General features: G+C 38.1%; 1 protein-coding gene across 5 annotated transcripts in view; it reads left to right on the top strand.

Moving 5' to 3' along the window:
• MME (membrane metalloendopeptidase) overlaps positions 1-27,007 on the top strand; it is a 96,213-nt gene that overhangs the window by 50,410 nt on the left and 18,796 nt on the right. For all 5 annotated transcript variants that reach the window (XM_072792202.1, XM_072792203.1, XM_072792205.1 and 2 more), the window contains exons 11-17: positions 1,553-1,689; positions 1,799-1,892; positions 3,044-3,172; positions 3,936-4,034; positions 6,358-6,438; positions 7,750-7,853; positions 25,208-25,266. In XM_072792202.1, coding sequence (XP_072648303.1) covers positions 1,553-1,689; positions 1,799-1,892; positions 3,044-3,172; positions 3,936-4,034; positions 6,358-6,438; positions 7,750-7,853; positions 25,208-25,266 — 703 coding nt within the window. The remainder of the gene's footprint in view (positions 1-1,552; positions 1,690-1,798; positions 1,893-3,043; positions 3,173-3,935; positions 4,035-6,357; positions 6,439-7,749; positions 7,854-25,207; positions 25,267-27,007) is intronic.

The raw sequence follows: 27,007 nt of genomic DNA, 5'->3' as shown, positions 1-27,007 counted from the left end.
TCTAAACTTACAACATTGAAATACAGTTTGTTAAAATTCAGGGATTACTTATTTATTGAAATAAATTGAACTTCAAAATGATTTTAGATGACACCAGCCATTTGACTTCATGACAAAACCAGAAAAAAATACGTGAAAAAAAATACTTGAAATCATTGTATTATATAAAGTTAGAGTGAATTTCAAAGGTAAAATTCCTTTCAAGGCAGCTATACAATGATACTAGAAACTCTTGTAGCAAAGGGTTTGGAAAACATTAAAATGGAAAATCCTCCTGAGAGATGATTATAAAGGCATTGGACTTGGACAGTCAAATAATAAAATTACTAGATTTCTTTTTAACTCCTAAAAAGGATAATTTGTTTATAGAACTTGCCATATTTTCATCAAGGCCATCTATCAAGATGTCGAAAGCAATGATGGAGAAATAGTACACAAGAAATAAGAAGAAAGATCCGTCTCACAAATTCTATTTATAAACAGTAGTAATTCATTAGCTAGGATGTAATAGTCTCTTTGGGGGACTATGCATATATCCTTGTGTATTAGGAAATAAGGCCAGATCCATGGGAAGATCTACAAACTATCACATTCAGTGATAGAATTCTCTTTGGCACTAATTATAGTAAAAGAAGGGGGGGGCACTTTTTAAAGGCATGTCCTATTGTTAGGAATTTGTCACATAGAGCTGTCTAATATAACAAGGGCTTCATTAAATATGTTTTGAAAGAATGTTCCAAACCAGGAAGGGAAATCAAGAGAAGTATACAGCACTTAATAAGTGATCAGTATATTTATATACTAACAAGTGTAAAAACTTCTCAAATGCTGAAATGTGGCATTTCAGCAAGATTTGCATAATCTCATTCTGTGCCTTTTTTTTTTTTCTTATATCCACGGGCAGTTGAATAACCATAATTCCCATTTAGAGAATAAAAGATAAGATATCATGTTTTAGCAGCTCCTCCAAAGTCCAAAAACTGCATTCCTACAGACTCAATATTGATAGTTTCACATGTGTTGTTTGGCTTCCTTGGACCGTTTGTGTTGTGTCTATAGCATTCCTGTCCCTCTCCTATGACAACAGTATGCTTTCATGTAGAGCAGGATCACCACTGAGGTGTATTACTATGTTTGAATGGGTTGCCTGTTATATCCACATTTAAAAGATAAACACTTTTTACTCATTTAAATTTTTGCATAAACAAAGGAAGCTTTATTTTATTTATTTATTTATTTATTTATTTATTTATTTATTTATTTTGGAAGCTTTATTTTAAAGCTAAATTTCTTTTTCTTTTATGTGAGTTAGACCCAGAGAGATGCTATTGAGCTTGATTCCTAGCTGTATATTGTCTATGCTTGGAGGCTTTGCTTTTGCTCTTAAATAGTTGGATTTAATTGAAAATGGATCTCAAACTGACCATTGTGATAATTATATGGTGGTTCACCTGACACCCTACCCATGTCTGACTCCGTAACCATAACTGAGTCTTAGAACCAAGAAGAGAAATCCAAAATTACTGAATGTTTTGTGCCTGCTTTTTTTCAGCCATTCAGCTGGTCAAATTTCACAAATGAAATCATGTCAACTGTGAATATTAATATTCCAAATGAGGAAGAAGTGGTCGTTTATGCTCCAGAATATTTAACCAAACTTAAGCTCATTCTTACCAAATATTCCTCCAGGTGGGTATGTCAGAGTGCCTATGTCCTCAAAATTTGCATTTAATATCACTCTTTAGAAGCTTTGCAGCCTCATCTTTTCTGTTGCTGGGTGGTGGGTTTTTTTATACAGAGATCTTCAAAATTTAATGTCCTGGCGGTTCATAATGGATCTTGTAAGCAGCCTCAGCCGAAACTACAAGGAGTCCCGAAATGCTTTCCGCAAGGTGAAGAAAAAATCTCTTTTCTTAAGACTTAGAGCGTAAAGAGATACATGGTTATGAAGGCTTGCCATGTCCACTCCTAGAATGTGGTGAACTTTGCCAAGAGTCAACATGCCAAATTTTGGTTAACTTGCCTGTATTTAGGACATGTTGCCTAGGAAAGCCAGCTCTCATGGGCTTTGCCAACCTCTGGCACCACGATTGAATTGCCCTGCGAGGAGATGCAGTTGGTCATTGGAGCAGTTCTTGAGAGAATACTGGCTTGGTTGTTTGTTGTGTTGAAAGTGATTGCCAGGGTATCTCTCTCAATTCATTTGACTTTCAGGTGCTTGTAGCACGCTAGATATACAGACAGATGGACTATACTGATGTAGACAACCCACTGAGACTACACCTACCTGGGGACAACCTTAAGCGCTTTTATTAGGGTGCAACTTCATTATTTAAACAGTCATCCTATTAGTCCTGTGGTGAGGGGAGAAGGCAAGAGGGATTGAAGAAGTAATTTTGACGAATGTACTGGTTGGTGTTATAGGAAGGAAATAACTATTTATTTGAAATTTTTAGCATTTACCCTTTGAAAGAAAATGTAGACAAATTTTTAAAATTACACAATATAAAAATGATGTTTTGCTCAATTTCCCGTACTTCAGCTAATCCCTTCGTTAGTACTTTTATTTGCACACATACAGTTCTTCTAAGTTCAGCTAAAACATTAAAAAAAAACAGGAATGTGTTTTCTTGTATACCAGATTTCTCCCCTGTTACATAAGTTGAACATTACTTCACATTTATGTTTATGCAGTTGGAACTATTATTTTTTTGTTTGGTTTTGGTGGTGGCGGGGGGGGTGGGGGCATTTTGTTGTTGTTGTCTTCTAAAGCTGTCTGGAAGGATATTCACCTGTAATAGCCAAAAGTTCTACTGGGATATGCTACCGAAAATATACCTTGTTTTTGGATTGTTTATAAGTAAACAATCCAATTGGATTGCATTTTGTCATAGGCATAGACAACATGCCTTGTGAGGAGAAGCAATGAACATTTGCAAGAAGTTAAGAGGTCATAAGGAACAGAGTCCTGTGGAATGTATGTTCTCCCCTACTGTGGCCATCTACCTGTGGTCAGATGCCATTTCCTTTTTCTTACCTCTAGGCCCTTTATGGCACAACATCAGAAACAGCAACATGGAGACGTTGTGCGAACTATGTCAATGGGAATATGGAAAATGCTGTGGGAAGGCTGTACGTGGAAGCAGCATTTGCTGGAGAGAGTAAACATGTGGTAATATTTTCAGCACGGTTCTCTAACAGTTAGTTGTTTGCATCAGTGTGCAATTACAAGAGTTCATAATTTGGCTAAATTTTATTAATTGGCAGAAATTCTCAGAATCATAACTTGTTGTTAGTTCTTGGTGAATTTCCTCCTCCTCACTCCCCCAGGGGTCTGGTTTTGTTTCTTTCTTTAATATTGTCTAGTGCAAAACCAATTGTCCATTTTCCAGAAGCAGTGTGTTCAGAATACCCACTCATGTGTTCTGTTGATTGGGACATTTGTAGTTTCTTCTATTAGCAAGATTGACCAAGAATCAGTGTTTTCTGAAAAACTTTCAAAGTAAACTAGCGTTTATTTGAAATATTAAAAAAAAAATGTACTTCATTTTCATTGTTATTGAAATGGAACTTAAAGTGAAAAAAAACTATTAAAATGCTACTTCATGCTTAATTGAATTACTAACAGTGATGACATTACTATTTTATGTAAATTCTTTTTGTGATCATGGAAACCACTGCATTCTAAAGATGATTTTTTAATTAATGCATAGGTAAGACCTATTTAATCATTAATGTTGATAGTGGCAAGATTCCTTTAAAATTATAATTATCCACATATATCCATTTGTTTAGATCATAGTTTGTCTATAAATTTGCACATATTAACATATTATTGAGTCCTACAAAGACAGCTTATAGCCCAATTTTTTAAAAATCTGTGTTACAAAAAATTAATTCATGGCTAAATTTCTTTTCTGTTCTTTTGGTTTTAGGTTGAGGATTTGATTACACAGATCCGTGCAGTTTTTATTCAGACTTTAGATGACCTCACTTGGATGGATGCTGAAACGAAAAAGAAAGCTGAGGAAAAGGTAAAAGAAATAAGTGAATAGGTGAAGCTAACTATTAAACAGTTTCTTTATAAGAAAAGGTGAACTTTTAAGGAAATTCAGAAAAAAAAAATTCAAGGATTGCGTAAAATGAAAGCAGTCTCCTTCAAGATGTCATGTTTCCAAGAATAGTTTTTATGGATAAACATTTATTTCTATAAAAAAAAGCTCCTACTCTCCATGTTTAGTTCAAAACTTTGAAAGATCCTTGATTTTCCTTTTTTTAAAAGGTGTCTTTAGATAACAAGAGGAAAATCTTTTATGAACAAGTAAAGAACTGAAAGATACTACCAGTGGTTCATATTTTTCCTCTTTTTATAAAGCCAAAAGGATTCTACCAAAGCCTAAAAATATCCTTTCAATTTTTACCACAGATTTCCAGCTCAGTTTTTAAAAACATGCCTTATTTAGATTTTTATATGACCCAAGGAGAAACATAATAAATTTCTGTCAAGAAAAGGTAAAGTGATGCATTACTTGAGTATTACATGGTGATCTACAATTAAACAGATGTTGAGGGAGCCTTTTTATAATTATTCCTATCTACCCCCATTGTGCACCTGTTGTTGGGACTTCTACTACCTTGCATAAGAACAAAGGTGTCAGATGTTTAAGGAAATCTTAGGTTTAAACTTACTACGATCATTTGTCTTGATAACTATATAAAACTAGAAGGAACATATTCAGTGGAAACTGTATATGCTTTGGAAGCAATATTCACTTGCAACCTGATAATTCCTCCACAGTTGAGGTGGCAAGAAGAACACACCATTCTTCAAACTGATACAGAAAGATTTTCTGAAACTATTATAATACGAAAACAACAACAACAACAACAAAAGGAAAACCAAGCCGCAGTCTAGTTCTTTTCTGGGATTAAATCACATGGAACGGCTGTCTTTTTCGGCTATCCCAAAGCTTTGGCTGAGTCAGATCTAGAATTTAGACATTGAAGTATACTTATCTTTCCGTCACTGACTAGGTCTTCAGAAGTTCAGGCTGCATATGTTCCTCTAATGTTCTAGCTATGTGTGACATGGTTCTATTTGATGTAGCCAACTGGATTGCGCTCCATCATTTCCCAAGGTGGTATCATAAGCCAGTGACCCACAAGTAGTTCCATGAAAAAGAGTCCCACCCTCCAAGAATTTAAGAAACAGTTCCTGTAGGAAGGCTACCCTGGTCCCATCCTAGACTAGATTACATGCTCCTAGGGAATGATTTCAAGACATCGTATTTAATAATACTCATTACATTTTAGACTGCAGTAAAGAAGCCTGCTTGGTGCTTTTGTCACAGTATTTACTCAAAGTATTTGACAATAAATCCTTTTTTATGTAGACTTATTTCTGTAGAGTTTGTGTCCCTTAAAATATTCTTCGGAGAAATGTCTTCTAGAAAATAAGGAACCTTCGAGAGGAGGCTGATTGTAATGGGCAATGGTGTGGAAATCTACAAGAAAACGAGCTTGACCTAATTGATTTATTGATACACACCCTGTCTGATCCGCTGCCGAAATACTGTGCTTATGAAACAGATTCGTAACATAATTAAGTTATGTAATGTAATATGATAGAATCAAAACTCAAATATCTTTGAGGAAAATGAGAGAAATAGAAAAATACAAATAGAAATCATTATAGGAAACAAGCAGTAATAATGAAATCATAAAAGTAAACACATCTAAAATAATAAAAGTAAAAATTAGGAATGATAGTAAGCAAGTGGAAACCGTGGGCTGGTATAACAAGGAAAATCCTGCTCTCTACTTATTTAAATAATACCATCCATTTAGCTGTGGAAAGATAGGGACACTGGCCTCGGAGACCAAAAGAGAACATACAAACCCCAGGACTCGATATTCAGAAAGAATATTAGCACTAAACCTATAAGCCCATATCTGTTTTCTCAGCCAACTCAGTGAAGTGGAAAGATAATAATAAGCTCCTTGAATGGAAGTTCTAAATATTGCTCCTCCTATAAAATTGGAAAAAAAAAAAGCCATTCAGGGAAAAAGTTCATAGAAGTACAATATATGTGGAACAAGGACTTGTCAGTTTTCATTTTGGGAAAGCTGGAGTCTACGAGAATAGGGTATTAGAAACTAGATTTCAGAGCTGTTTTTTTTGTTTATTTTGAACCCCAGGGAGAAGTCATTCCAAAGATCTCTATTTAAGTGTTGTCAAATGCTATTTTTGTAAGCAATACGGATCAAGTTATTCAACTGCTAGTCATGGACCAATTATAAGGTTTGCATTCGAAAGTTATATAATTGCCCTTACATTCAATGTTTTAACTTTCATAGGCCTTAGCAATTAAAGAAAGAATTGGCTATCCTGATGACATCATTTCAAATGATAGTAAACTGGATAATGAATACCTGGAGGTAAGTCTCTATGAAGACTGCACTAATCATACCTGGGGCTGGTGGTAATGTCATTTCTAGCTATGGGGTGCCAAAAATTATGTGAAGTAGCCTAAAGCCAAAGGTCTTGTTATATAAAGCCTTTTACACTGAAACTGAAACTATGTTTTAGTTCTAGCCTTTTGTCTACTGGCCTGCTTCATATTTGGTTTTTGTTATTTTGGTTTCCATATATTCCATTGAAGAGTAGTGGATAAGGTCTTTTTTTAAAAAAAGGAAAGAAAAGTAGTGGAAAAATCTGGTGTCCTTTAAAGTGCATCAAGGGGTCGACATCAGAGTGACGAGCACCAGGCAGCTCTCAGTCTCCTTATCACATCTGTACAGGCCTGAAAAGTCATGTCTCCAGTGTTCCTTCACTTTCCAGTTATTCCTCCCCTGGCTAAAAACCAGGTCATGTCTCTGTATTTAAAAACAAAACAAAACAAAAACCCACTATTTGAAAACCGGAAGCGATTTTATTCCCCCTGGTCATGTAAACGATGAAAAGAGAACAGAATTGATGCAAGTCGCTACACTATTGATTTCAGACTTAGTTGAGGGTCCTGTTGCCAACCTTATGGATCCCACAATGACTTTGAAACCCTGGTGACAACAAGATGATCCTCACCTACAACTGGGGATGATGGTGATTCCTAATCTATTGATTACTGGCCTACCATGGGGGTTTGCAAGCCACAGTGTCCTTCCTCTCTCTTTCCATTTGTAGAAAGCTTGACTGTTTCTTGTAAATGAACTGCCTGTGGCATGTGAGTCCTGGGGGCCTTTGTGTCAGGAATCTAGAAGAGTAAAGACTCACACACAACTACTTGGGTTCAAACCCCAGCTCCACCACTCACTAACTTGGGCAAGTGACTTAATTGTCTGCCTTCGTTTCTTCAGCCTTAAAATGGTGATAACAGCCCATCTTCGTAAGATTATAAGGATTAAAAACATGTAATACATAAAGTGCTGAGGACAGTGCCTGGTACATAATAAGTGCTAAGTAAGAATGGGCTCCAGTCTCACCGGTCATGTAAGGGTTAATACCATGTAGGAAGCTTGTCTGACACCTGGTTTCATTTGATTAGTCACAGAAAAATAGACTAAAGTAGTGATTCAGTTAGAGCAGCAGTGACCTGTACTATAGAACGAGGCTAATTAAAGTTAAATCCTTCTTTGATAAGTTTTAATGCTCTCTGTTAACTTTATTAACTGATAGAATTCAAGAACGTATCCCCTACATTTTCAGCCAAAATTTTGACTAATTTTCTCAAAATATTTTATGCAATATAGTTGAACTACAGGGAAGATGAATACTTTGAAAACATAATTCAAAACTTGAAGTTCAGCCAAAATAAACAGCTCAAGAAGCTCCGAGAAAAAGTGGACAAGGATGAGTACGTATATTTGTTTCGTATATGTTCGTTCTCGTTGTTGGGTTAGGGAAAAGAAGTAAAATTGGAATAATGTTAGAAAAAATTACCATGTCCTTCAGTGGAGTGAGTACCTCCAAGAGCATGTAAAACAATAATACTAGAGATGGGTCAAAGATTTAACCAAAATTTAACATTTTTTTTAAATTAAGGTGTCCTCAGGCTACCTCATTTCTTTGGTTTGCTCTCAGTGACTACTGATTTCCTCTACTCTGTTTGTGGACAAGTTTTTCAAGAGCACCTTGGCCTAAGTAACCCAGGGCTCCTGCAAGCCTTCTCTGGGGCCCCATTTGTGACACTCAGAATGGCCTTGTGCCCTCAGCGTCACCTGTTTTCTGTGGGTCAGTCATCCCAGAGCTCCATCCTCTTCCTAGACTGCCCCGTAACACTTCCCTTAACCTTGTGGCAACCAAATAGGAGATAATGAGGGTCACCTTCACGTGCTCTGAATCGCTGCTTATTAGTGGCATTAGTGCTTCATCTTAACCTTAACATCCATTCAGTCTTCAGTTTTCAACTAAGTGGGTGCGGCTAACATATTTATCGACGTGTGTTTGTGCACTTAGATCCCTAGAACTGCTTATGTTGACTTTTTTCTTGCTAGGCTCTTAGCTCCTAGAGAACAGGGGCTATTTTTTTTTTTTTTTGACTGTTCAGCGCAGTGCTGAACAGATAGAAGGTTTATAGTTATTATATGGTCTCATTCATGTGGGGAATATAAAAAATAGTGAAAGGGAATAAAGGGAAAAGGAGAAAAAATGAGTGGGAAATAACAGAGAGGGAGACAGAGCATGAGAGACTCCTAACTCTGGGAAACAAACAAGGGGTGGTGGAAAGGGAGGTGGGCGGGGGGTGGGGGTGACTGGGTAATGGGCACTGAGGGGGGCACCTGATGGGATGAGCACTGGGTGTTATGCTATATGTTGGCAATTAAAAAAAAAAAAAGAAGGTTTGTAGTTAAAAGTGAATTAATAAATGAGTGAGCAAATGAAAAATAAATGTACTAACTTGATTTGTGTGGTAACGGACAAAGTAACAGGACAGTGAGGTGCTTGGGTTATTCATGCAATCATTTATTCTTTCATTTATTCATTTATTAAATTAATATTTTAGAATACTAAGTCCAGTGGTCATTGGGAACTAGGAGAATTGAGGGTGAGCTTTGATTATATCACATTACAACAGCAGAGGGTAAGAAAGACGCGCTATAGTACACTCTACCACCAGGAAGGAAATGTGCCAGGAAAGGCTCAAAGTGATGTGGGACTGCTTGGTGACAGGCTGTTCTGTTCTCGGAGAAACCAAGTACAGGTTGGACAAAACTCCTAAATGACAATGCGAATACGTTTCAATCCCTACAGAGCATTTTGAACACGTCAGGTGCCCTGAAAGAGAGGCTGATTTCTTTGGCTGACCTGAGGGTCTGTACTGTGGCAAATGTCACATTATCTGGTTCTGAAAACAGGGCTGCCAGTGCCAGAGAATGTGCAGTGTCCTAGCTAGCAAAGGAGGGAGGCCAATGGGTGCGTAGGTTTGTGTTAGAATCAGTTGTGAAATCCTATGTCTAGAAACCCGCAAAAAGTCATCAAAAAGAATATTCAGGAGGGTCCCTGGGTGGCCCAGCGGGTTTAGCATCGCCTTCAGCCCAGGGCGTGACCCTGGGGTCCCAGGATCGAGTCCCACGTCAGGCTCCCTGCATGGAGCCTGCTTCTCCCTCTGCCTGTGTCTCTGCCTCTCTCTCTCTCTGTGTGTGTGTTTCTCATGAATAAATAATAAAATAAAATCTTTAAAAAAAAGAAATATTCAGTGGGTAAGTTTACAATCTGAGAAGTTTCTTACAAGTTTGAATATTTTCATCTCTTTAAAAATGCATATGCTTACATTTAATAATTCTCTGTACTGTGTGAAATATCTACGGAGAAATATTGTCAGACAGTGTCTCTGAAAACAGCTAAGATCACCTGCACCCATGTGACACCAGACGAATGTTTCGTAATTTTAAAAATAGTGCTTGAATTATTACTTGATGTTTTCTTTTGAAGTTAATGTAGTCCCAAGTTCTAGAATCATTTTATAATATACTGTGCGTTTTTCATTCCCTTTCATCATATGTGTTGATTTTCTCCTGCGTCCTCTTCCCTTACCATGATCACAAGTGAGCGCTGTGTACGACTTTTTTTTTTTTCAAGATATTATGTGTGTGTGAGAGAGAGCGATAGAGAGCACAAGCAGGGGGGAGCGGCAGAGGGAGAAGCAGACTCCCCGCTGAGCGGGGAGCCCGATGTGGGGCGCGATCCCAGATCCCTGAGATCATGACCTGAGCTGAAGGCAGACGCTTGCGTGAGTGAGCCTCCCGGGCACCCCTACAGCATTTTAATGAACATTTCATCAGTAGCATGCAAAGCTCAGTAGAACTTTTTGAGTCCTTCTCATGAGCTTCTTGATAGTCAATCACAAGTGCAATATGGCTTGTTGGCCTTCCCAGCCATGCCAGGCTAGTTTCTCTTCCTTCCCCTTCTTCTGCCTGTGGGTCGAGCACAAGAGTTCTAAACTCTGGCTGCACATTCCAGTCGCCCGGGGAGCACTAGAAATAGTACCGAGGCCTCAACTTCACCACCCCTGCCTGTGATGGACTTCCCGTGGGTGGGGACCCCGGTGCTGGTATCCTCTTTCATTACCACCCCCCCAACTTCAAGTGAAAGCCCGAGTTGGTGTTCGCTCCTTTTTGTTAATGATACTGTTCGTTTTTAATCTTGTGACCTTTTGTTTTTTAAAGGGTGATGCTTTAATTTGACAATTTAGGTTTAAAATTTAGTTTTTGTTTTCCTAACTGTTGGAAGCACTTTTGACAGTGATCTCATCAAATCCTCAGGACTGTACAGTTTTCTTGTATTTTTTGAGGTTTCTTGTAGCGACGGTTTTGGGCCCGTTTGGGACCTGGCTAACAGCGATGAAGCCACTATGTTTTCCTTACTTTTTTCTGTAGAACCAAGTTTAAATCCTCACTGTGTCTTGTCCAGGCAGATAACATCCACCGCTTGTACTTTGTTCTCATAATTTGTAGTTACCTCTCAGAGAATTATATTTTCAGATGCTCAGGTCCTCGCCCTCATGGTCTTGCAGGAGAAATAGGTGTCCATACCCACAAATGATGGGACAAAGATTAGAAAAACTATTGATTATGTAAAGTTTATATTGTAGGGTACTGTAGAAAAATGATGCATTAAGATTTCAAAGCAGCAATTACTTTAAATTAGTTTAGTCAGTTAACCAAATAATTAACTTCTGGACCTTTTTTTTTTTTTTTTTTTCCCTCACTGGGCAAACGTGTATGCTTCTTGACACCTTCTACCATCATGACCACAGACTATTTGTACCTGGCCCAGATTCGTTTGCTGAGCTTCCAACACAAATGTCTATGTTCAAACACAAATGGAACACTTCTGTGTAAGTGGTCCATTGACCCTACAAACACAGCATTTGTCATTTTGGGCAAAAAAATTGTTCATCTTTCTCCCCATATCCTCCTATTTCCCCATATCTTTCAGCAACTTTCACCTTATATCTATCAAGACATAAATCAGGAAACTCATCATCCTAGACTGAGCCCTTTCTCTCATCTCTGACATCTATAGTGATACCTACTTCAAATCCCCATTCAAAAAAAAAAAAAAAGACCTTTATATCCACCACCTGCTAATTAAATATTATATAGGTATTGTGAGAGGCTCTCCGTCTTACCGTCTCCACTGTCACTGACTAAATTCAAACATGTCTCATTGTTCACCAGAGTTATTACAAATTTTTTTCCTAATCTTATCACCGAACATCTTACTTTCCTTCAGCTTAGTCTCCATACTGTGGCCCTAGAAATTTTTTTAAAGACACAGATTGAGTCTTATTATTTCCTGATGAAAACCTTTCAGTATATCCCTGTTACCTGTCTCATGAAACAGGTACAGGGCTCCGCATTCCTCCCCCTAGCTCTCCAGAATTCCTTTAGATTCATCCTACCCCGCAGTGTTGCCCAGAGCTCTGGCCACAGGAAGTACTTTAAGTCACTGCTCCATCTTTTCTTCCTCCTTGTCCCTTACCTTGGACCACCCTTTCTGCCCTTGTCCATTTAAAAGAAATCTACAGATTGTTGGGCTCAATTGGGATGTCACTTCTTAATCATAACACCCCCTTTGCATTTTTCTCTTCACCTCGTGCCTGCACTAGCTCTTGTTGGAAGCAGAAACCAAGTGCTTGTGTCACCAGAGCTTGAATCATGATGAACGGAATGTAGACCCTTCCTCAGTGTTTATGGGGTCCATAAAGGAGACAATAGCTAGTTTGTGACCATGCTGATGAGGTTAACTAAGTTGCCAAGGTAAAAACCATCACATCCAACCATTTCACCATCATGGTTGGTAAAGTTATGCACCTTCACCAGTTATGCACCTGCTGCTCTTCCTGTTGAACAGATTCAAGAAATTGAGAAAGTCAGAAAGTCTGTATGTGATACACCTGATGTAATCATTTCACTCAAAGGGCCTTCTGCCCAGTTGAGCAGCTGACGACTGCAAAGGGCAGCGATTTAAATTTAAAAAGCTTGGTTCATGTGGTTTCTGAGTGCGTAGTGTTCCCAGAATTAGCTCAAACATTATGTTCTCTGGGCTTTTGGTGCCCGTCTGTAAAGAATTTCAAATATGTCATGTTATCAGATAATAGTAGTGCTGAATTGAGGATGTAATATCCATTGGCAAAATTACTTAGATATGATCTATAGTAATTTACTTCCAGTAACATGATTATTCGCTTAGAGTCAATACAACACAAAAACTCAAAAAAGAAAAAAATGTACAAGAACAACAAAAAAAGGATCCCCTTTCTTGTTTTTTTATACTTGATGTTATTCTGTTAGCTTCTCGGGACAGAACTTTCTGTGATATGATTGTGATGGGGAGTATTTGTAGATCATGACCGCTGAGCCGCGGAGTTACTTACCAGAAACTACAAAGACTTATTTCATTGCTGTTATTTTTCCCGCTGTTATGCATCAAAATTAAAACACAGAGACATTGACAGGAACCAGTTCAATAAGCATTTTTATTGAGCGGCTGCCACGTGCAGAGCACAGTGCTAAACACTGTAGAGTGTACAGATGAATAACATGTGGCCCCGCCTCCAGGAGCTCACAATCTGGGGGAAAGGAGCAAGTGAGTAACAATTAAATCTGATAAAAGGCAGAGTGTGGTTGGTGCTATGACAAAGATGGCACTTTTTTAAAACGACAATTAGACCTTTACTTCTTAGTGAAATGTTCTCCGGAAACAACAAGTCAGCATTTAAATTAATATTGATGTGATCAGAGGAGTCACTAGAATCAAAACACAACAAAACGGTTGGTTCACTTGTCTTCTCCTTTATTCCTTCAAGCCCACTGTTGTTTCCTGATCTGAGCTAATTGGGTGGTGGCGATACCTGAAACAGCGGAGTCCTGAGGCCCACAGCCCGACAGCTGAGGCTCTGGGGGTTTTTCCTGAGAAGCCAACACCACCAAAAATCGCAGGGAGCAAATCATATTTCTGCTAAGGGGTTAGTCTTCAAACTGTATAAGGAAGTTCTAAAACTCAATAACAACAACAACAAAAGTAATAAGCCAATGAATGGGTACCCCGTGAAGTGACACCGTAGTTTTGCCACTGCAGTGAATCACCTCTCTCGGGGTCTCAATGCTGTCATTTGCTACCCATGGCCTTTTAAAAGGCAAGTAGCTTCTTTTCTTATAGAATGAGCAGGTTGATTTAGACTCTGTAACATCCCTTAGGTTCTTTCCAGCATTAAAATTCTACGCCCTAACTGGGAAGTTTTGCTAAAAGCCAAGTTTTCCTCCTTGGCTTCTGTACATCCAGTGACTCAAGAGAAAAAGAACATACTATTCAGAGGTAAGGAAGCACCTCACTTCTTTCTAAAATATCCCTTCGGATGTTTCTTCCCCTTCACTGATATCTCTAGAGCCAGTCTTCTTTCTCATGAGGTCCTGCATCAGTGAGCTCGATTATCAAAAGAAAAATAGTATGCAGGGCTATCCTATTCTATATGGTTGGGGAAATAGGGTGGCACAGAGGTCAGTTGACAAGAACTGTCCAGGGTGGACACTTGAGAGGTGCAGAGGGCTGGAGACTTGACACACAAATGAGTCTCCAGAAGCATAGGTATAGGGGGAAGGTTTACAAAAAATGATTATTTGGCTTATCAAGTATTATTGACCCAGAAAGACAGAACAACAGAGACCAGACTTGGACAGATCATTCTAGTTCCCCATGGTGGTATCTGCTTTGGAACACTCATGTTCTACACATGCTATAATAGATGAAAATGTTAGCTTTCCATCTTTTATGCCCCCATTAAACCAACAGGCTTTGTGTTTTTCCAGTGTGTTTTGGGGCTGTGAGCAAAATACATTTTATCAGTAAAAAAACAGTTCTGCTTTTTTTTTAATTAAAAATTTTATTTTATTTTTTTTAAATTAAAAATTTTAATCTTAATTCCAGTGTAGTTAACATATACAGTGTTATATTAGTTTCAGGCCACATAATATAGTGATTCAACAATTCTATACAGTAGTTAGTGCTCCTCATGATAAGGGTAAAAGCATTTTTGCTTTTTAATTAGCATCCAAGGAAGATTTTATTTTTGTTTTGTTTTATTTTTAGAGAGGAAGGGGAAATAGAGTTAAATAATTTAAAGGTTGAAGTTTTTGTTTTTTTGTTTTTTTTTTAAGGTTTTGTTTACGTATTCATGAGAGACACAGAGAGAGTGAGGCAGAGACACAGGCAGAGGGAGAAGCAGGCTCGATGCAGGGAGCCCAACGTGGGAATCGATCCTGGGACCCCGGGATCACCCCTGGGTGGAAGGCAGGTGCTAAATTGCTGAGCAGCCCAGGAATCCCCTAAAGGTTGAAGTTTTAAACTAGGAGAATTTTGCAAAAGAATTCTGGAACTTTCACGCTAGTGTACACACTTGAGGGGATGGCATTCAGTTGGTGCATGGTTCTTGGTGGCCTGGCTCTCTACAGCCTGCATAGTAGCAGTGCCTTACCAAAGTCTAGTGCCTTTCCCCACTCCAGAGTCCCAGGATAAAACGGTCATGTCTCTTGGAGCTTAGAGGACCCATTGATATGTACTGAGTGCCTATCATGTTCCCAACACTGTTCTTTTTTTTTTTAATTTTTATTTATTTATGATAGTCACAGAGAGAGAGAGAGAGAGAGAGAGAGGCAGAGACACAGGCAGAGGGAGATGCAGGCTCCATGCACCGGGAGCCCGATGTGGGATTCGATCCCGGGTCTCCAGGATCACGCCCTGGGCCAAAGGCAGGCGCTAAACTGCTGCGCCACCCAGGGATCCCCCAACACTGTTCTAAATCCTAGAGATACAATTGAGAACAAAGCAGGAAATAAACAAGTGACACTATATCAAACTAAAAAGTTCCTGCACAGCAAAGGACAAAGGAAATAATCAACAGAATGAAAAAGCAACCTATGAAGTGGGAGAAAATATTGCTAAATCATATTTCTGATAAGGGGTTAATCGTCAAAATATATAAGGAATTTCTAAAACTCAATAGCAACAACAACAAAAGTAAGAAGCCAATTTAAAAATGAGCTAAGGGGGCAGCCCCAGTGGCTCAGCGGTTGAGCGCCACCTTCAGCCCAGGGCGTGAGCCCAGTGACCCGGGATCAAGTCCCACGTTGGGCTCCCTGCATGGAGCCTGCTTCTCCCTCTGCCTGTCTCTTCTCCCCGCCCCCCCCACCCCCGTGTGTGTCTCTCATGAATAATAAATAAGATCTTTAAAAAAAAAATGAGCTAAGGGTTTGAATAGACATTTCTCCAAAGAAGACATACAAATGGCCAACAGACACATGAAATGATGCTCAGCATCACTAATCATCAGGGAAATGCAGATCAAAACCACAATAAGCTAACACATCAGTGCTGTCAGGATGGTTATTATCAAACAAACAAGACAAGACAGCGAGTATTGGTAAAGGATGTAGAGAAATTGGAGACCCCGCACACCATTGGAAGGAATACAAAATGGTGCAGCTGCTACGGAAAACAGTATGGAGGTTCCTCAAAAAATTCGAAATAGAACTACCATGTGATCCAGCAAGCCCACTTCTAAATATACATTTATATTTAGAATATAAATCCAATAGCCAATATCCAAAAGAATTGAAATCAGGATCCCTAAAAGATATTTGCACTCCCATGTTCATTGCAGCACCATTCTCAACAGCTAAGATGTGGAAACAACCTGTTTCCACTGACAGATGGATGAATAAAGAAAAGGTGATGTACACAAGCAATGAAATACCATTTAACGTTTAAAGAGGAGGACATCTTGCAATATACACCAACCTGGATGAATGAATGTGAAGAGGTTATGCTAAGTGAAATGCTAAGTGAAATAAGCCAGAAAGAGAAAAACGCTGCATGATTCTACTTTATATGAAGTATCTGAAATAGTCAAATTCATAAAATCAAAGAATGGAATTATGATTAGCAGGGACTGGAGGCGAGGGGTTCTTAAGCAATTATTAATCAGCAGGTGTAGAGTTTAAGTTAAGCAAGATCGATAACCTTTAGAGATCTTCTGTACAGCATCATACCCATAGTTTACAATAATGTATACTTCAGTGTGGTAAAATGTGTTAAAAAGATAGATCTTCTGATAAGTGCTCTTACTACAATTAAAAAAAAAAAAAAAGAACATCACTGCTTTCCTGGAGCTACTGTCTAATGAGCTAGACAGACAATCCTGTCAAGTTATGTCATTGCTAAGGGTTCTATGGGATGGAAGAAGTTTCTGTTTTTTCCTGAAAGATCCCAAGATTATTCTAAATCAGGAAAAAAGTCACCAAAAGAAAATTCTGACAGAAACGATCCACCCACCTATATATTCCCAGTTTGGGAATTTCTCTGAATTTGATATATCACACAGGTTAGTGATTTCTATTGCTTTTGGTTGAAAGAGAAGTGGATTTTCCCAATTTCACGTCAGAATAGGAGTCCTGGCTCTCTTATCTCTCAGGTAATCGGATGAGCCACTCAGTACTTCCGTTTGTTAACAACTCTTATGCAACCACAATGAATAGTTTAAAGGGGCTCTTTGGTCCTACTGTGCTTTTTTTACCTTTGGGTAAAAATTTTGCACTTAGTGGAACAGTGGAAAGAGCTTGTGCTTTGCAATCAGAAGGGATGGGTGGATGGTGGAAAGTGGGAGTTAGACAGAGTGGGCGGCCCCGGGTTAAGATTCCTGCTCTGCCATTTACTGTATAAACTTAGACAACCTGCATATCTCTGAGCTTCAGTGGTTCCTTTATAAACTGAGGAAAATAGCATCTATTTTTGCCTTGTGGGGTTGTATTTTTGTATAATGTGCCTGTCTTAGAACTCAGGTGCTCATCAAATAGCAGCTGTTGTTATAGTCTGGTCATGATGGCTCTTCTAGAATGACTTCATGTAGTGGCAAAGTCAGCATCCTCAATTGTGTTAGGGTAAGGGGGAAACCTGAGCGTGAAGCAATTTTAGATGGAGCACTTTCAAAGGGCCAGTGGTGGCCCCGGAAGATCTTGAACCCACCTCTTTCCATGGACACATTGAATCTACAGCTACATAGGGAACAATTCCCTTTGATAAAGACCTGAAAAACAGCTGGGCAGTTTCCTCATGACAAACAGTAAAATGGCCAAATGGAGATGGGTGGGAGAGACAGATAGGTGGTGTTGCCAAAAACCCTATTCCTGGTACAGTGACCCACCATCAGTAGAGATTTCATAAATCCAGAGCTTCTTCCTGAGGAGTGAGGAGTTTGTTCCCCACATTAGGCGCCCCAACCTGTAGGACCTGTAATGGAGAGATGTTGGCTGTGAAAACTAATATGATTTAAATCTAAGAGACCCAAAGGGCCGGAGGGAACCAGGATAATTCTCTTAACGGGCTTGTTTGCAGACTCAGTTCACTCCAGGGACCAGCACAAAAGGAACAGTTTGAAAAGGGCCTGGACTATATGTGAAGGAAATTCATTTGCTGATCTTAATGCATCTGTCAGAGGGCATGAGCCTGTTGGGACTCTGCAGGGATGGAGGGGTGGGTGGGTGCCAATTTTGAGCTCTCTCTACCTTGAGAACGTACGCAAAAGTGCCTCAGCTGTGCTATTCTGGTGCCTTGCTGAAATCAATGAGCACATGCAGTATACATGTGGGGTTTTGCTTAATTTCCTGGCTCTGGTGGTCAAGGGGCTTGTGTTCCTGGATTCCATAGGCTGTAACAATTTGAAAGATGGGTTTTGGCAGGCAGCCACCCTCAGGGCACTACGCAGCAGATTGAAAATCACCTCCAGTATTTCTGTGAGAAAGACCCATTTGCTTGTCCTAGAGCTTCAGTCTGAGGGGCAGACTTCAGGTTTACCACAAATCTAGAGGCTCTGGAGGTGCTTTCAGAGAATGCAGGCTGGGGGACACTATCCTTGTGCTCTCCCACAGCCTTACTACATCTCTCCAGTACTTACCAAAAAGGAGCTTATACACTCTTCTGAAGTCCCAGTTTTCATAGCTATAACCCAGAGACACCTGCCGATCGCTTGGTTTAGAGGCCAGTAGGGTTTACAATTGTAGTCCCTCAAAATTACATTTACTTACACACTTTAGAATTTGCTGCCTGAGGGTCTTCCAATCAACCTGAACCTGGGTACTAAATGAGATTCCTCCTTTTGAAGTACTGACGAGTCTTGGCGCACCCTCAACAACTGGGACCTACAAAGAATAAATCATGTTGCTTTGACAATTACAAAGGTTGAGAGACAACAGAGACCTAGGACAAATTTGAAAGATAAGACTCCTCTCTTCCACAAGTCCACTCTTTTCATAGAAACAAACAAAAAGAGAAATCAGAGGAATATGTTCTAAGTGAAAGAACAAGTTAAAACCTCAGGGAAAAAAATCTTAGTGAAACGGAGATTAGTAATTTATCTCTAGTTAAAAGTAATTGTTGTTAAGATGTTCAAACAACCTCAGGAGAAAAATAAAAGTGAAAGACCTGCACACTGAAAAGACATGGATGACAGAAATTGAGGAAGACAAAAATAAATGGAAAGATATTCTATGCTCCTGGATTGGAAGAATTAATAGTGCTAAGATGTCCATATTACCAAGGCAATCCACCAGTTCAGTGCAATCCCTATCAAAATTCCAAAGGTATTTTTCACAGAAACAGAACGAACAATCCTAAAATTTGTGTGGAAAACACAAGAGATCCCACATAGCCAAAACAATCTTGAGAGAGAAGATAAAAGCTGGAGGCATCGTGCTCCCTAATATCAAACTGTATTACAAAGCAATAGTAATAAAAAAAAATGTATAGTATTAGCTTAAGAACAGATATATAGATCAATGGTACACACAGGGAGCCCAGAAATAACTCCACACATATAATACGGTAGTTAATTTATGACCGAAGAGGCAAGAACATACTACAAAAGGACAATCTCTTCAATAAATTGTGTTGGGAAAACTCAATGACCACATGCAAAGGAATGAAACTAGAGAAATACACCATACACAAAAATTGCCTCAAAATAGATGAAAGACATGAATATAAGACCTGAAAACATAAAATCCCTAGAAGAAAACTTAGAGAGTAAGCTCCTTGACATTGGTCTTGGGAATGATTTCCTTGGATCTGACTCCAAAAGCAAAGACAACAAAAGCAAAAATAAACAAGTGGGACTACATCAAACTAAAAGCCTTCTGCCAAGGAAGGAGCAAAGGAAACCATAAACACAAAAAAAAGTCCCCTACTAAATGGGAGAATATATTTGAGATATATAAACACTTATATACACATGTATATATATGTGTATGTGTGTATATATATATACACATGTGTATATAATTGTTTATATATATAAATTGTTCATATATATGTGTATATATATATATATATATACAATCCAATTAAATATGTGATAGAGGTAAAGGGGATCAAGAGGTACAAACATCTAGTTTTAAAATAGTCATGGGGATGTAATGCACAGCATGCTGATTATAGTCAGTCATGTGTTGTGCATGTATGAAAGTTGCTGAGAGAATAAAAGTCATCAAAAATAGATGAAAAACAATTTTTTTCATAACTTTGTATGCTGACAGATGGCAATTCGATTTATTGTGATGGTCATTTTGCAGTGTATACAAATATCGAAGCATTGTATTACATACCTGAAACTAATCTAATGTTATATGTGAATTATATCTCAAAAAATTAAGTTTTCTGATCCATGAAAGTGGTATATCTTTTCCATGTTTTTAAGTCTTACTTAATTCCTTTCAATCGCATTTTGTTGTTTCCAGCATACACATCCTGTGCTTCTTCCGTTAAATTGATGCCTAAATGTTTTCTTCTTCTGGTAGGATTGTAGATGGCGTTGTTTTCTTAATTCATTCTTGGATTGTTCATTGCTAGTATATATGAGTAAAAGTGAGTTTTGTGTGTTGAAGATAAGTAAATAAAAATGAGCGCTTGCATTTTTAGAGTTTGGCAAGGAAATGGTATTCGTCGTAATAACTGAAATTTTATATACCGTACAGATCAACAGCTCAGGGGTGGGGGATTGGAATGGAAGAGGAGAGGCCCCTCTTTCTCCTTCATTCACATTTTCCTTTCTGAGTTGTGTCGCTTAGTTTTTAAGACTATCAGGAAAAGGTCAGAAAAGTCTGCCTCGTTTCTACACCCGCAAACTGGAGATGTCATCTCTCTTATATGACTGGTTTGAAAGAGGAATGAAGGCATATAGGAAACTCAGAAGTCTTGGTGAGAGAATGTTAATAAATGTAAAGGGTTCTGGTGGTTACTGCAGTTGCAAAATGAGAATTCTCCTTTCCTTGAGTACTTGAGACAGGTAGAGAAAATCACTGTTTTGTACTACTGGCTTTAAAGGAGTTGCTCTGGGACCACAAGATGCCAGGAAACTGAACACTTTCAGGGAAGGAGGTGTTAACAATTTTGTTGTTTTAAGTTTGAAAGTTACACATGAGTGGGTGAAAGAGGAGTTTCACTCCAGGTGCTTTTGCAATCCAGTGGATTTATTACATCCCAAAAGGCAGCAGGATCAGGCTGTTGACTTCTGCCTTTCTTCCCTGCTATAAAAATGATGTCTTTGTGCATTCATTGCCTCACCGCCTGGGTTCTTCAGGGTAATAAGAGATAGAGGAGAAACACCTGGTGCCCCTCTCAAGGGCGTCTCAGTCATCTTTCCCATCCACCCTGCTAGTTCAGCTTCGAGGGCCGCGCTGCTTAGAGTGGCCCTTCTTTTGTTCTGTTGAATGACCCCAAACAAGAATAAGTTTACTTGAGAAAATGATGACTCCAAAATTTAAAAAAAAAAAAAAAAATCCTCTTTCTTGCTTTCCTACTCTTCACTGAATACCACACACACACACTCACACACACACACACACACACACACACGAACTCTTACACACAGAGACCATTGGAGGCTGGAAGAAAAATCAAAGAGCAGGATACTACTTCATCTCTCAGGGCCGACACCTGCTCCAGGTGGCTGCTAGTGTCTGGCCTCCAGCTGGACTTGAAAGGTATTTTCAGGTAACCTGCACTATCCATTATTTTAGGGCAAGAATCACCACCATTTGGTTTTTTCTCTTCTGTTGTGCTTTTTCTCTTTTCTGTGTTGCTCTTCAGCATCAAATTTACTGTGTTCCATAAATGGAAGCTTTTCCTGAAACTTTGAGGCTGCATCCAAATCAAAACAATACATAGGTTTCGTTACGTCACCATTTGACTTGAAAAATATTTTCTTTGCCCTAACTTTACGTTAACATAGTGAGATAGTTCATAACTGACCATTGAACCTGGAGCTGTTATCATCATTTTATTTAAGATGTAATGATCCAAGAGTGCCTGAATGGATCACTCAGTTAAGTGGCCAACTCTTGGTTTTGGCTCAGGTCGGGATCTCAGGGTCCTGCAATCAAACCCTGGATCGAGCCCTGCATCGGGCTCCCCACTCAGCGGGAAGTCTGCTTAAGGATTCTCTATCTCCTTCTCTCTCTGCCCCGCCCTCCCCCAGGTGCACACATACTCTCTCTCAAATAAATACATCTTTAAAAAAAAAAATGATTCAATCATAGTACTTCAAGTTCCTGTCATTCCCAGGAACAGTATGCCCTGTGCTTTTGAATCTGAGTAATCACCCCAGGGGGGTCTAATGATGCATCGTGAAAGTTCTCAAGGAAGAAACGGCAAACACTACAGTGTACTAGTGCTCTGTGAAACTAACCACCATAATTCCAGTATTATTTGAGAGTTCTGTGGTCATAAATAGCTATCTATTTTTCTTGAAAGTGTAATTCACTGTGGACATTTTAATATGTAAAACACTCCCTCCTGGAGTTATAAACATGAATCAAAAGCAATCTGAAGCACCTCAAAGTAATATAACAGAAGAGCAGAAAAGCACTGAACAAAGGTATGACATTTATTTTTACAAAAGGAATAAACATGAGAAGGGTTTATCAACTTCATCTATGCCCTGCTTTCAAGTTTTGTTGCCACCTGAAACATTAGTGTCGTGTATCTAACTCCTCCCCTCTGTACTATACTTGTTTTAAGAAAACGTTTTGGATGGGCGTTTGTGGCATGTGCCTGAGTTCAGAACCAAACAATTTATATATTATTTGTGATTACCTGTAAAAGTCCATGCAGCGTATGCTGTCACTAAATCAGTTCATAACTGAGAAAGTGAACCTTAAAACAACAGAGACCTGGAAGCAAATCAATTTTATGACAATGAAAATTAATCATATTAAGCTATTTATACATGAAATCTCCTGCCATATTTGCTGTCAAAATGTTGATGACACAACAGGAACGCTTTCCTAAAGAGTCACTGTAAGGAATGGTGTTTCTCCTCAGGGGGAGTGTGAGCACATTTTCCACTTTACCCCTCCTGCCAGACACCTTAGAACCATATTTAAACCCTAAGTCGTAATAGCTATGTGAATATATGTAAACATGGTCCTGATAAATCATTTTTCCTGATCATGATTTTTACTTATGTAAGTATTTCCTTTTGTAATACTTTTTGGCCATGCAGACAAAATCTACTTGTTTTATATAGTTCCCGATCTCTTGATTTTAGTCTTAATACCCCTGGGTTTGTGTGTTCTTTTTGTGAGTTGTCACAAATCATGTGGGAATCAAGTGGAGCGGAGTTAAAATAAATACAACTATTGTGCTTCTAATCCTCAACCTGCAAGAAATTAAAATACTGATGACTCGGTCGGTGATGAACTTAGGACAAACTGATATATCAGTCACACCATCTTGTTTTAAAATGCTTTTCTCTGCTTAAAATGACAATGACACCAAACTAAATCTCCCTCATGTCTTCAAACTGAATTTCTTTCTAAAGAAAAAGTTACGGAGATGTTTTCTAGATTTTTTTTTAATTCCCCAATTTTTTATATGAATGTCTTAGTCATGTTATTGGAGATAAAACCCATACTTAATTAGAATTTATCAGACAGTTTTTATATATGGTCCTCTCTCAGTTCCTTTTAAGAGATCAAAATAGGACTCCCATCTGACATCCCACAATAGTTACTGAAATTGTAGCTAAAATGCTGATTTGGGCAGCTGACTTTGTACTGCTTACCTTGCAAAGCAGGGTCTGGAAACAGTTCTGATTTAACCTCATTGTACTAATTACAGTAAACTCCTTCCATGAGTAGGATAATAATTGCCCACTAATTGTTGCCCTGAAAGTGGTATAACTACAGTGAGGCCATTAGCTAATAATATAGGATGCTCTCAAGTGTATGCATGTGTGCTGATGTTTGAAAGGTTATCTGAAGTCAAGCATTGTCCATTTATCAATGACTGTATAAAGGTTTATGTAATGGTCTATTAAGATTGGGGGGATATTACTCTTGTTGCAAAAAAAGTGCTTAACCATGATTTTTTTTTATTTTATTGAAGTATAGTTGACATACAGTGTTAATTCAGCTTCAGGTGGACAACAGAGTGATTCCACAACTCTCTACATTATGCTGTGCTCACCACAAGCGCAGCCGCCATCTGTCACCATACAATCCTATTATAATACCATTGACTATCTTCCCTATGCTGTACTTTTCACCCTTGTGACTTATTCATTCCATAACTGGTCTGTAACTCCCACTCTGCTTCGCCCATTGCACCCCTCCTCTCTAGCAATCATTAGTTCATTCTTTGTATTTATGAGTATGTTTTTGCTTTTCATTTGTTCATTTGTTTCGTTTTTTAGATTTCACATAAAAGTGAAATCATATTTCATATTTGTCTTTCTTTGCCTGGCATCTTTCACTTAGCATAATTCTCTCTATCATGACCTCATTCTTTTTTAAAGCTGACTAATATTCCAACAATGATTATTGTTATGCTGTCATCATAACATCTGAGCAGAAAGATATGGGAATGTTGGCACCTATTCTTTAGCTTACTACTACCCTCAAACTATTGCCTGGGAGCCATTTTTTCCCCATTTTCTCATCTTATAGTATTTATGCTTATAGTATTTATGCTTTTTCATCTTTAACTAAATTAGTCTTCTGAAGTCAGGAATTGTATTTATGGAATCTCCAAATTCTATACAGAGACTAAGTCATGGTATGCCACAGACAGACAGACAAATCTACTTAAAGAACCACCTGGATTTCATTTTGTAGTGGTCATAAGAAAGCATACCTTTGATCACTTAAGCTGGAATGCTGCTGCATTTAAAGAGTTTTAGATGACAGTAATCAGAGGCAGATTACCTGAAACTACCTGACAAAGGGTATCTCAGTGTTAAAATAAACTAGGAAATTTTTTTTAAATTTAAATATACATGAATCTAAAGCTTTGACAACTTGTACTTCAGTATTGTCACCTGCTCCAAAATTGTTGGTATAGTTAGTAGTATTAGGAACACAAAGGTAAACATATTTCAATATAATATTAATCCATTGCAATTCCAGAAAGATACATCTGAATGGGTTTTGTACAAGCGAAGTAACGGATTGCAGACCTGGATATATTCTGATTCTTCAAGAAGTAGAAATACTTTCAAGTGAGATGTCTCACATAGTGAGCTAATTTTAATTTGTTTATCATATTTCAAACAGAAAGTTAATATTCACCCTGGAATACTAATACTGTTTTTATTGTGGTGAGCAGATTGAATCAAATAATAAGAGTATAATTTGTAACGAGTTCTTATGTTTTCCATAGGTGGATAAGCGGAGCAGCTGTAGTCAATGCATTTTATTCTTCAGGCAGAAATCAGATAGGTAAGGCCTATTCCTAAATAATTCTTGAGTATTTCTCTGTTGTTACCAGCTTACAGTGAATTGCATGACCAATTTATAGTGTTCCCATAAAAGCACAGCTGAGGCTGAGTTATTGATTTATTGAATATACTCCTTGAAAGTAAATGCATCCATGTACCTCTTTTCACTATAATAGCAAATTTTAAGTTAGTACAAATTACACTAAGTGGTTTTCTTTCTTTTGCAATGTTCTCATTCGTGGCTAAGTGGTTTATCTTATTTATGTCTAAGTGCTTTTATTTTATTTCTAAATACTTTTTAAACATCTCTTACAGCTTCATAAAGTTATATTGACTTTAAGACTCTCTAAGCATCAGCAACTTAAAGAGGTTTAAGGTTCCAAGAACCAGCTTTGCAGATATCCAGTTCTCCAGGCAATTCTGTATGCTGACTCTAGTGGGGATGGTCCTGATCTGTATCACCTATTTTTCTAGACAACTCCAATGGTCTAGAAAGTTGAAAAGTCAGTTATATTTGGTTGAACCATGTGGAATTGCATTTACTTAACTACTTTTAATCAAAAGAGAAAAAAATTAATATGTTCACTATTAGTAATATTTTAGGAATATGTGTAGAAATAAATATATGAGTGAAGGATATAATGAATAACTAAATGGCCTAATATAACAAAAATATATTGATTCTCCTCCTGAGAAGACCTTGAGATCTTTAAATTCTTTCTTAAGTATTACATAAGTAGACCGATTTCCCCCCCACCAAGGATCTTAAATGTGTAGAAAGGCACCCAACAGATTCAGTACTACCAGAGACATACTAAACAAACAGTACAATCAGCTTCTCCAGGTGCACCTAGTCCAGCCCTTCATTTCTAAGTGTAGTCAAGGATCAAAAGGGAAGATGATTTCAGCATTATTCTAAAGTAAACCTCTCAAAGTCCGCCCTAAACCTCATTTTCCTTGAATTCTGTTAGTAATTAGATTAAAAATGATGAAAAATACTGCAAGATTTTTATCATTAGCTAAAAAACAAACTTTAAAAGAAATTATAACCCTTATTTTAAAATCTGATTATAGGTTTCCCCAATTGCTTTTAAATACAGGAAGAGCCGAAGTAAGAAATTATCTGCATTTTCTTCTAGTATTTTTATGGTCTTTATTTTTGGAGTAAATCTTTAATCCATCTGGAATTGATTTTGGTATGTGACATGAAAATACATTATATAAAGTAATCAGAAAAGTTTCTTTACATAACATGTAAACAATAAGTAAGGCATGTGTACCTGTTAAAATCAATTTGCTCAAAGTCTAAGCTAATACATTTCCTAATTAGTGCAATGATTACCTAAGCTCAGACCAGAGTCTGTTTAATGATCAACTCAGAATGCAATGCATTCCTAGAAACCATTCAGACCCTTAGAAGTGCCTTTCTCTGGAGAGCCTTCACTTTGTTTTTTGGGTTTGTTGTTGTTTAAGAAAGAGCCTGCACACATGATCATGTAGGTGTGGGGTAGGGGTAGGGACAGAGAGAATCTTAAGCAGGCTCCACACTCAGCATGGTGGGGCTCAGTCTCATGACCCTGAGATCATGACCTGAGCCAAAATCATGAGTCTAATACTTAATCAACCACCCCAACCCAGGAACCCCAACTTTGAAGACCTGTTTTTGATATTTAGTAGTTCTGTCCGTGTAAGATCTAACTCATTCTAGATGTGAACTTAAATAGGATAATGACCTTTTAATG

Source organism: Canis lupus, chromosome 22, assembly GCF_048164855.1.
Source record: "Canis lupus baileyi chromosome 22, mCanLup2.hap1, whole genome shotgun sequence".
NCBI lineage: Eukaryota > Metazoa > Chordata > Mammalia > Carnivora > Canidae > Canis > Canis lupus.
This window is presented reverse-complemented; position numbering and strand designations above follow the sequence as displayed.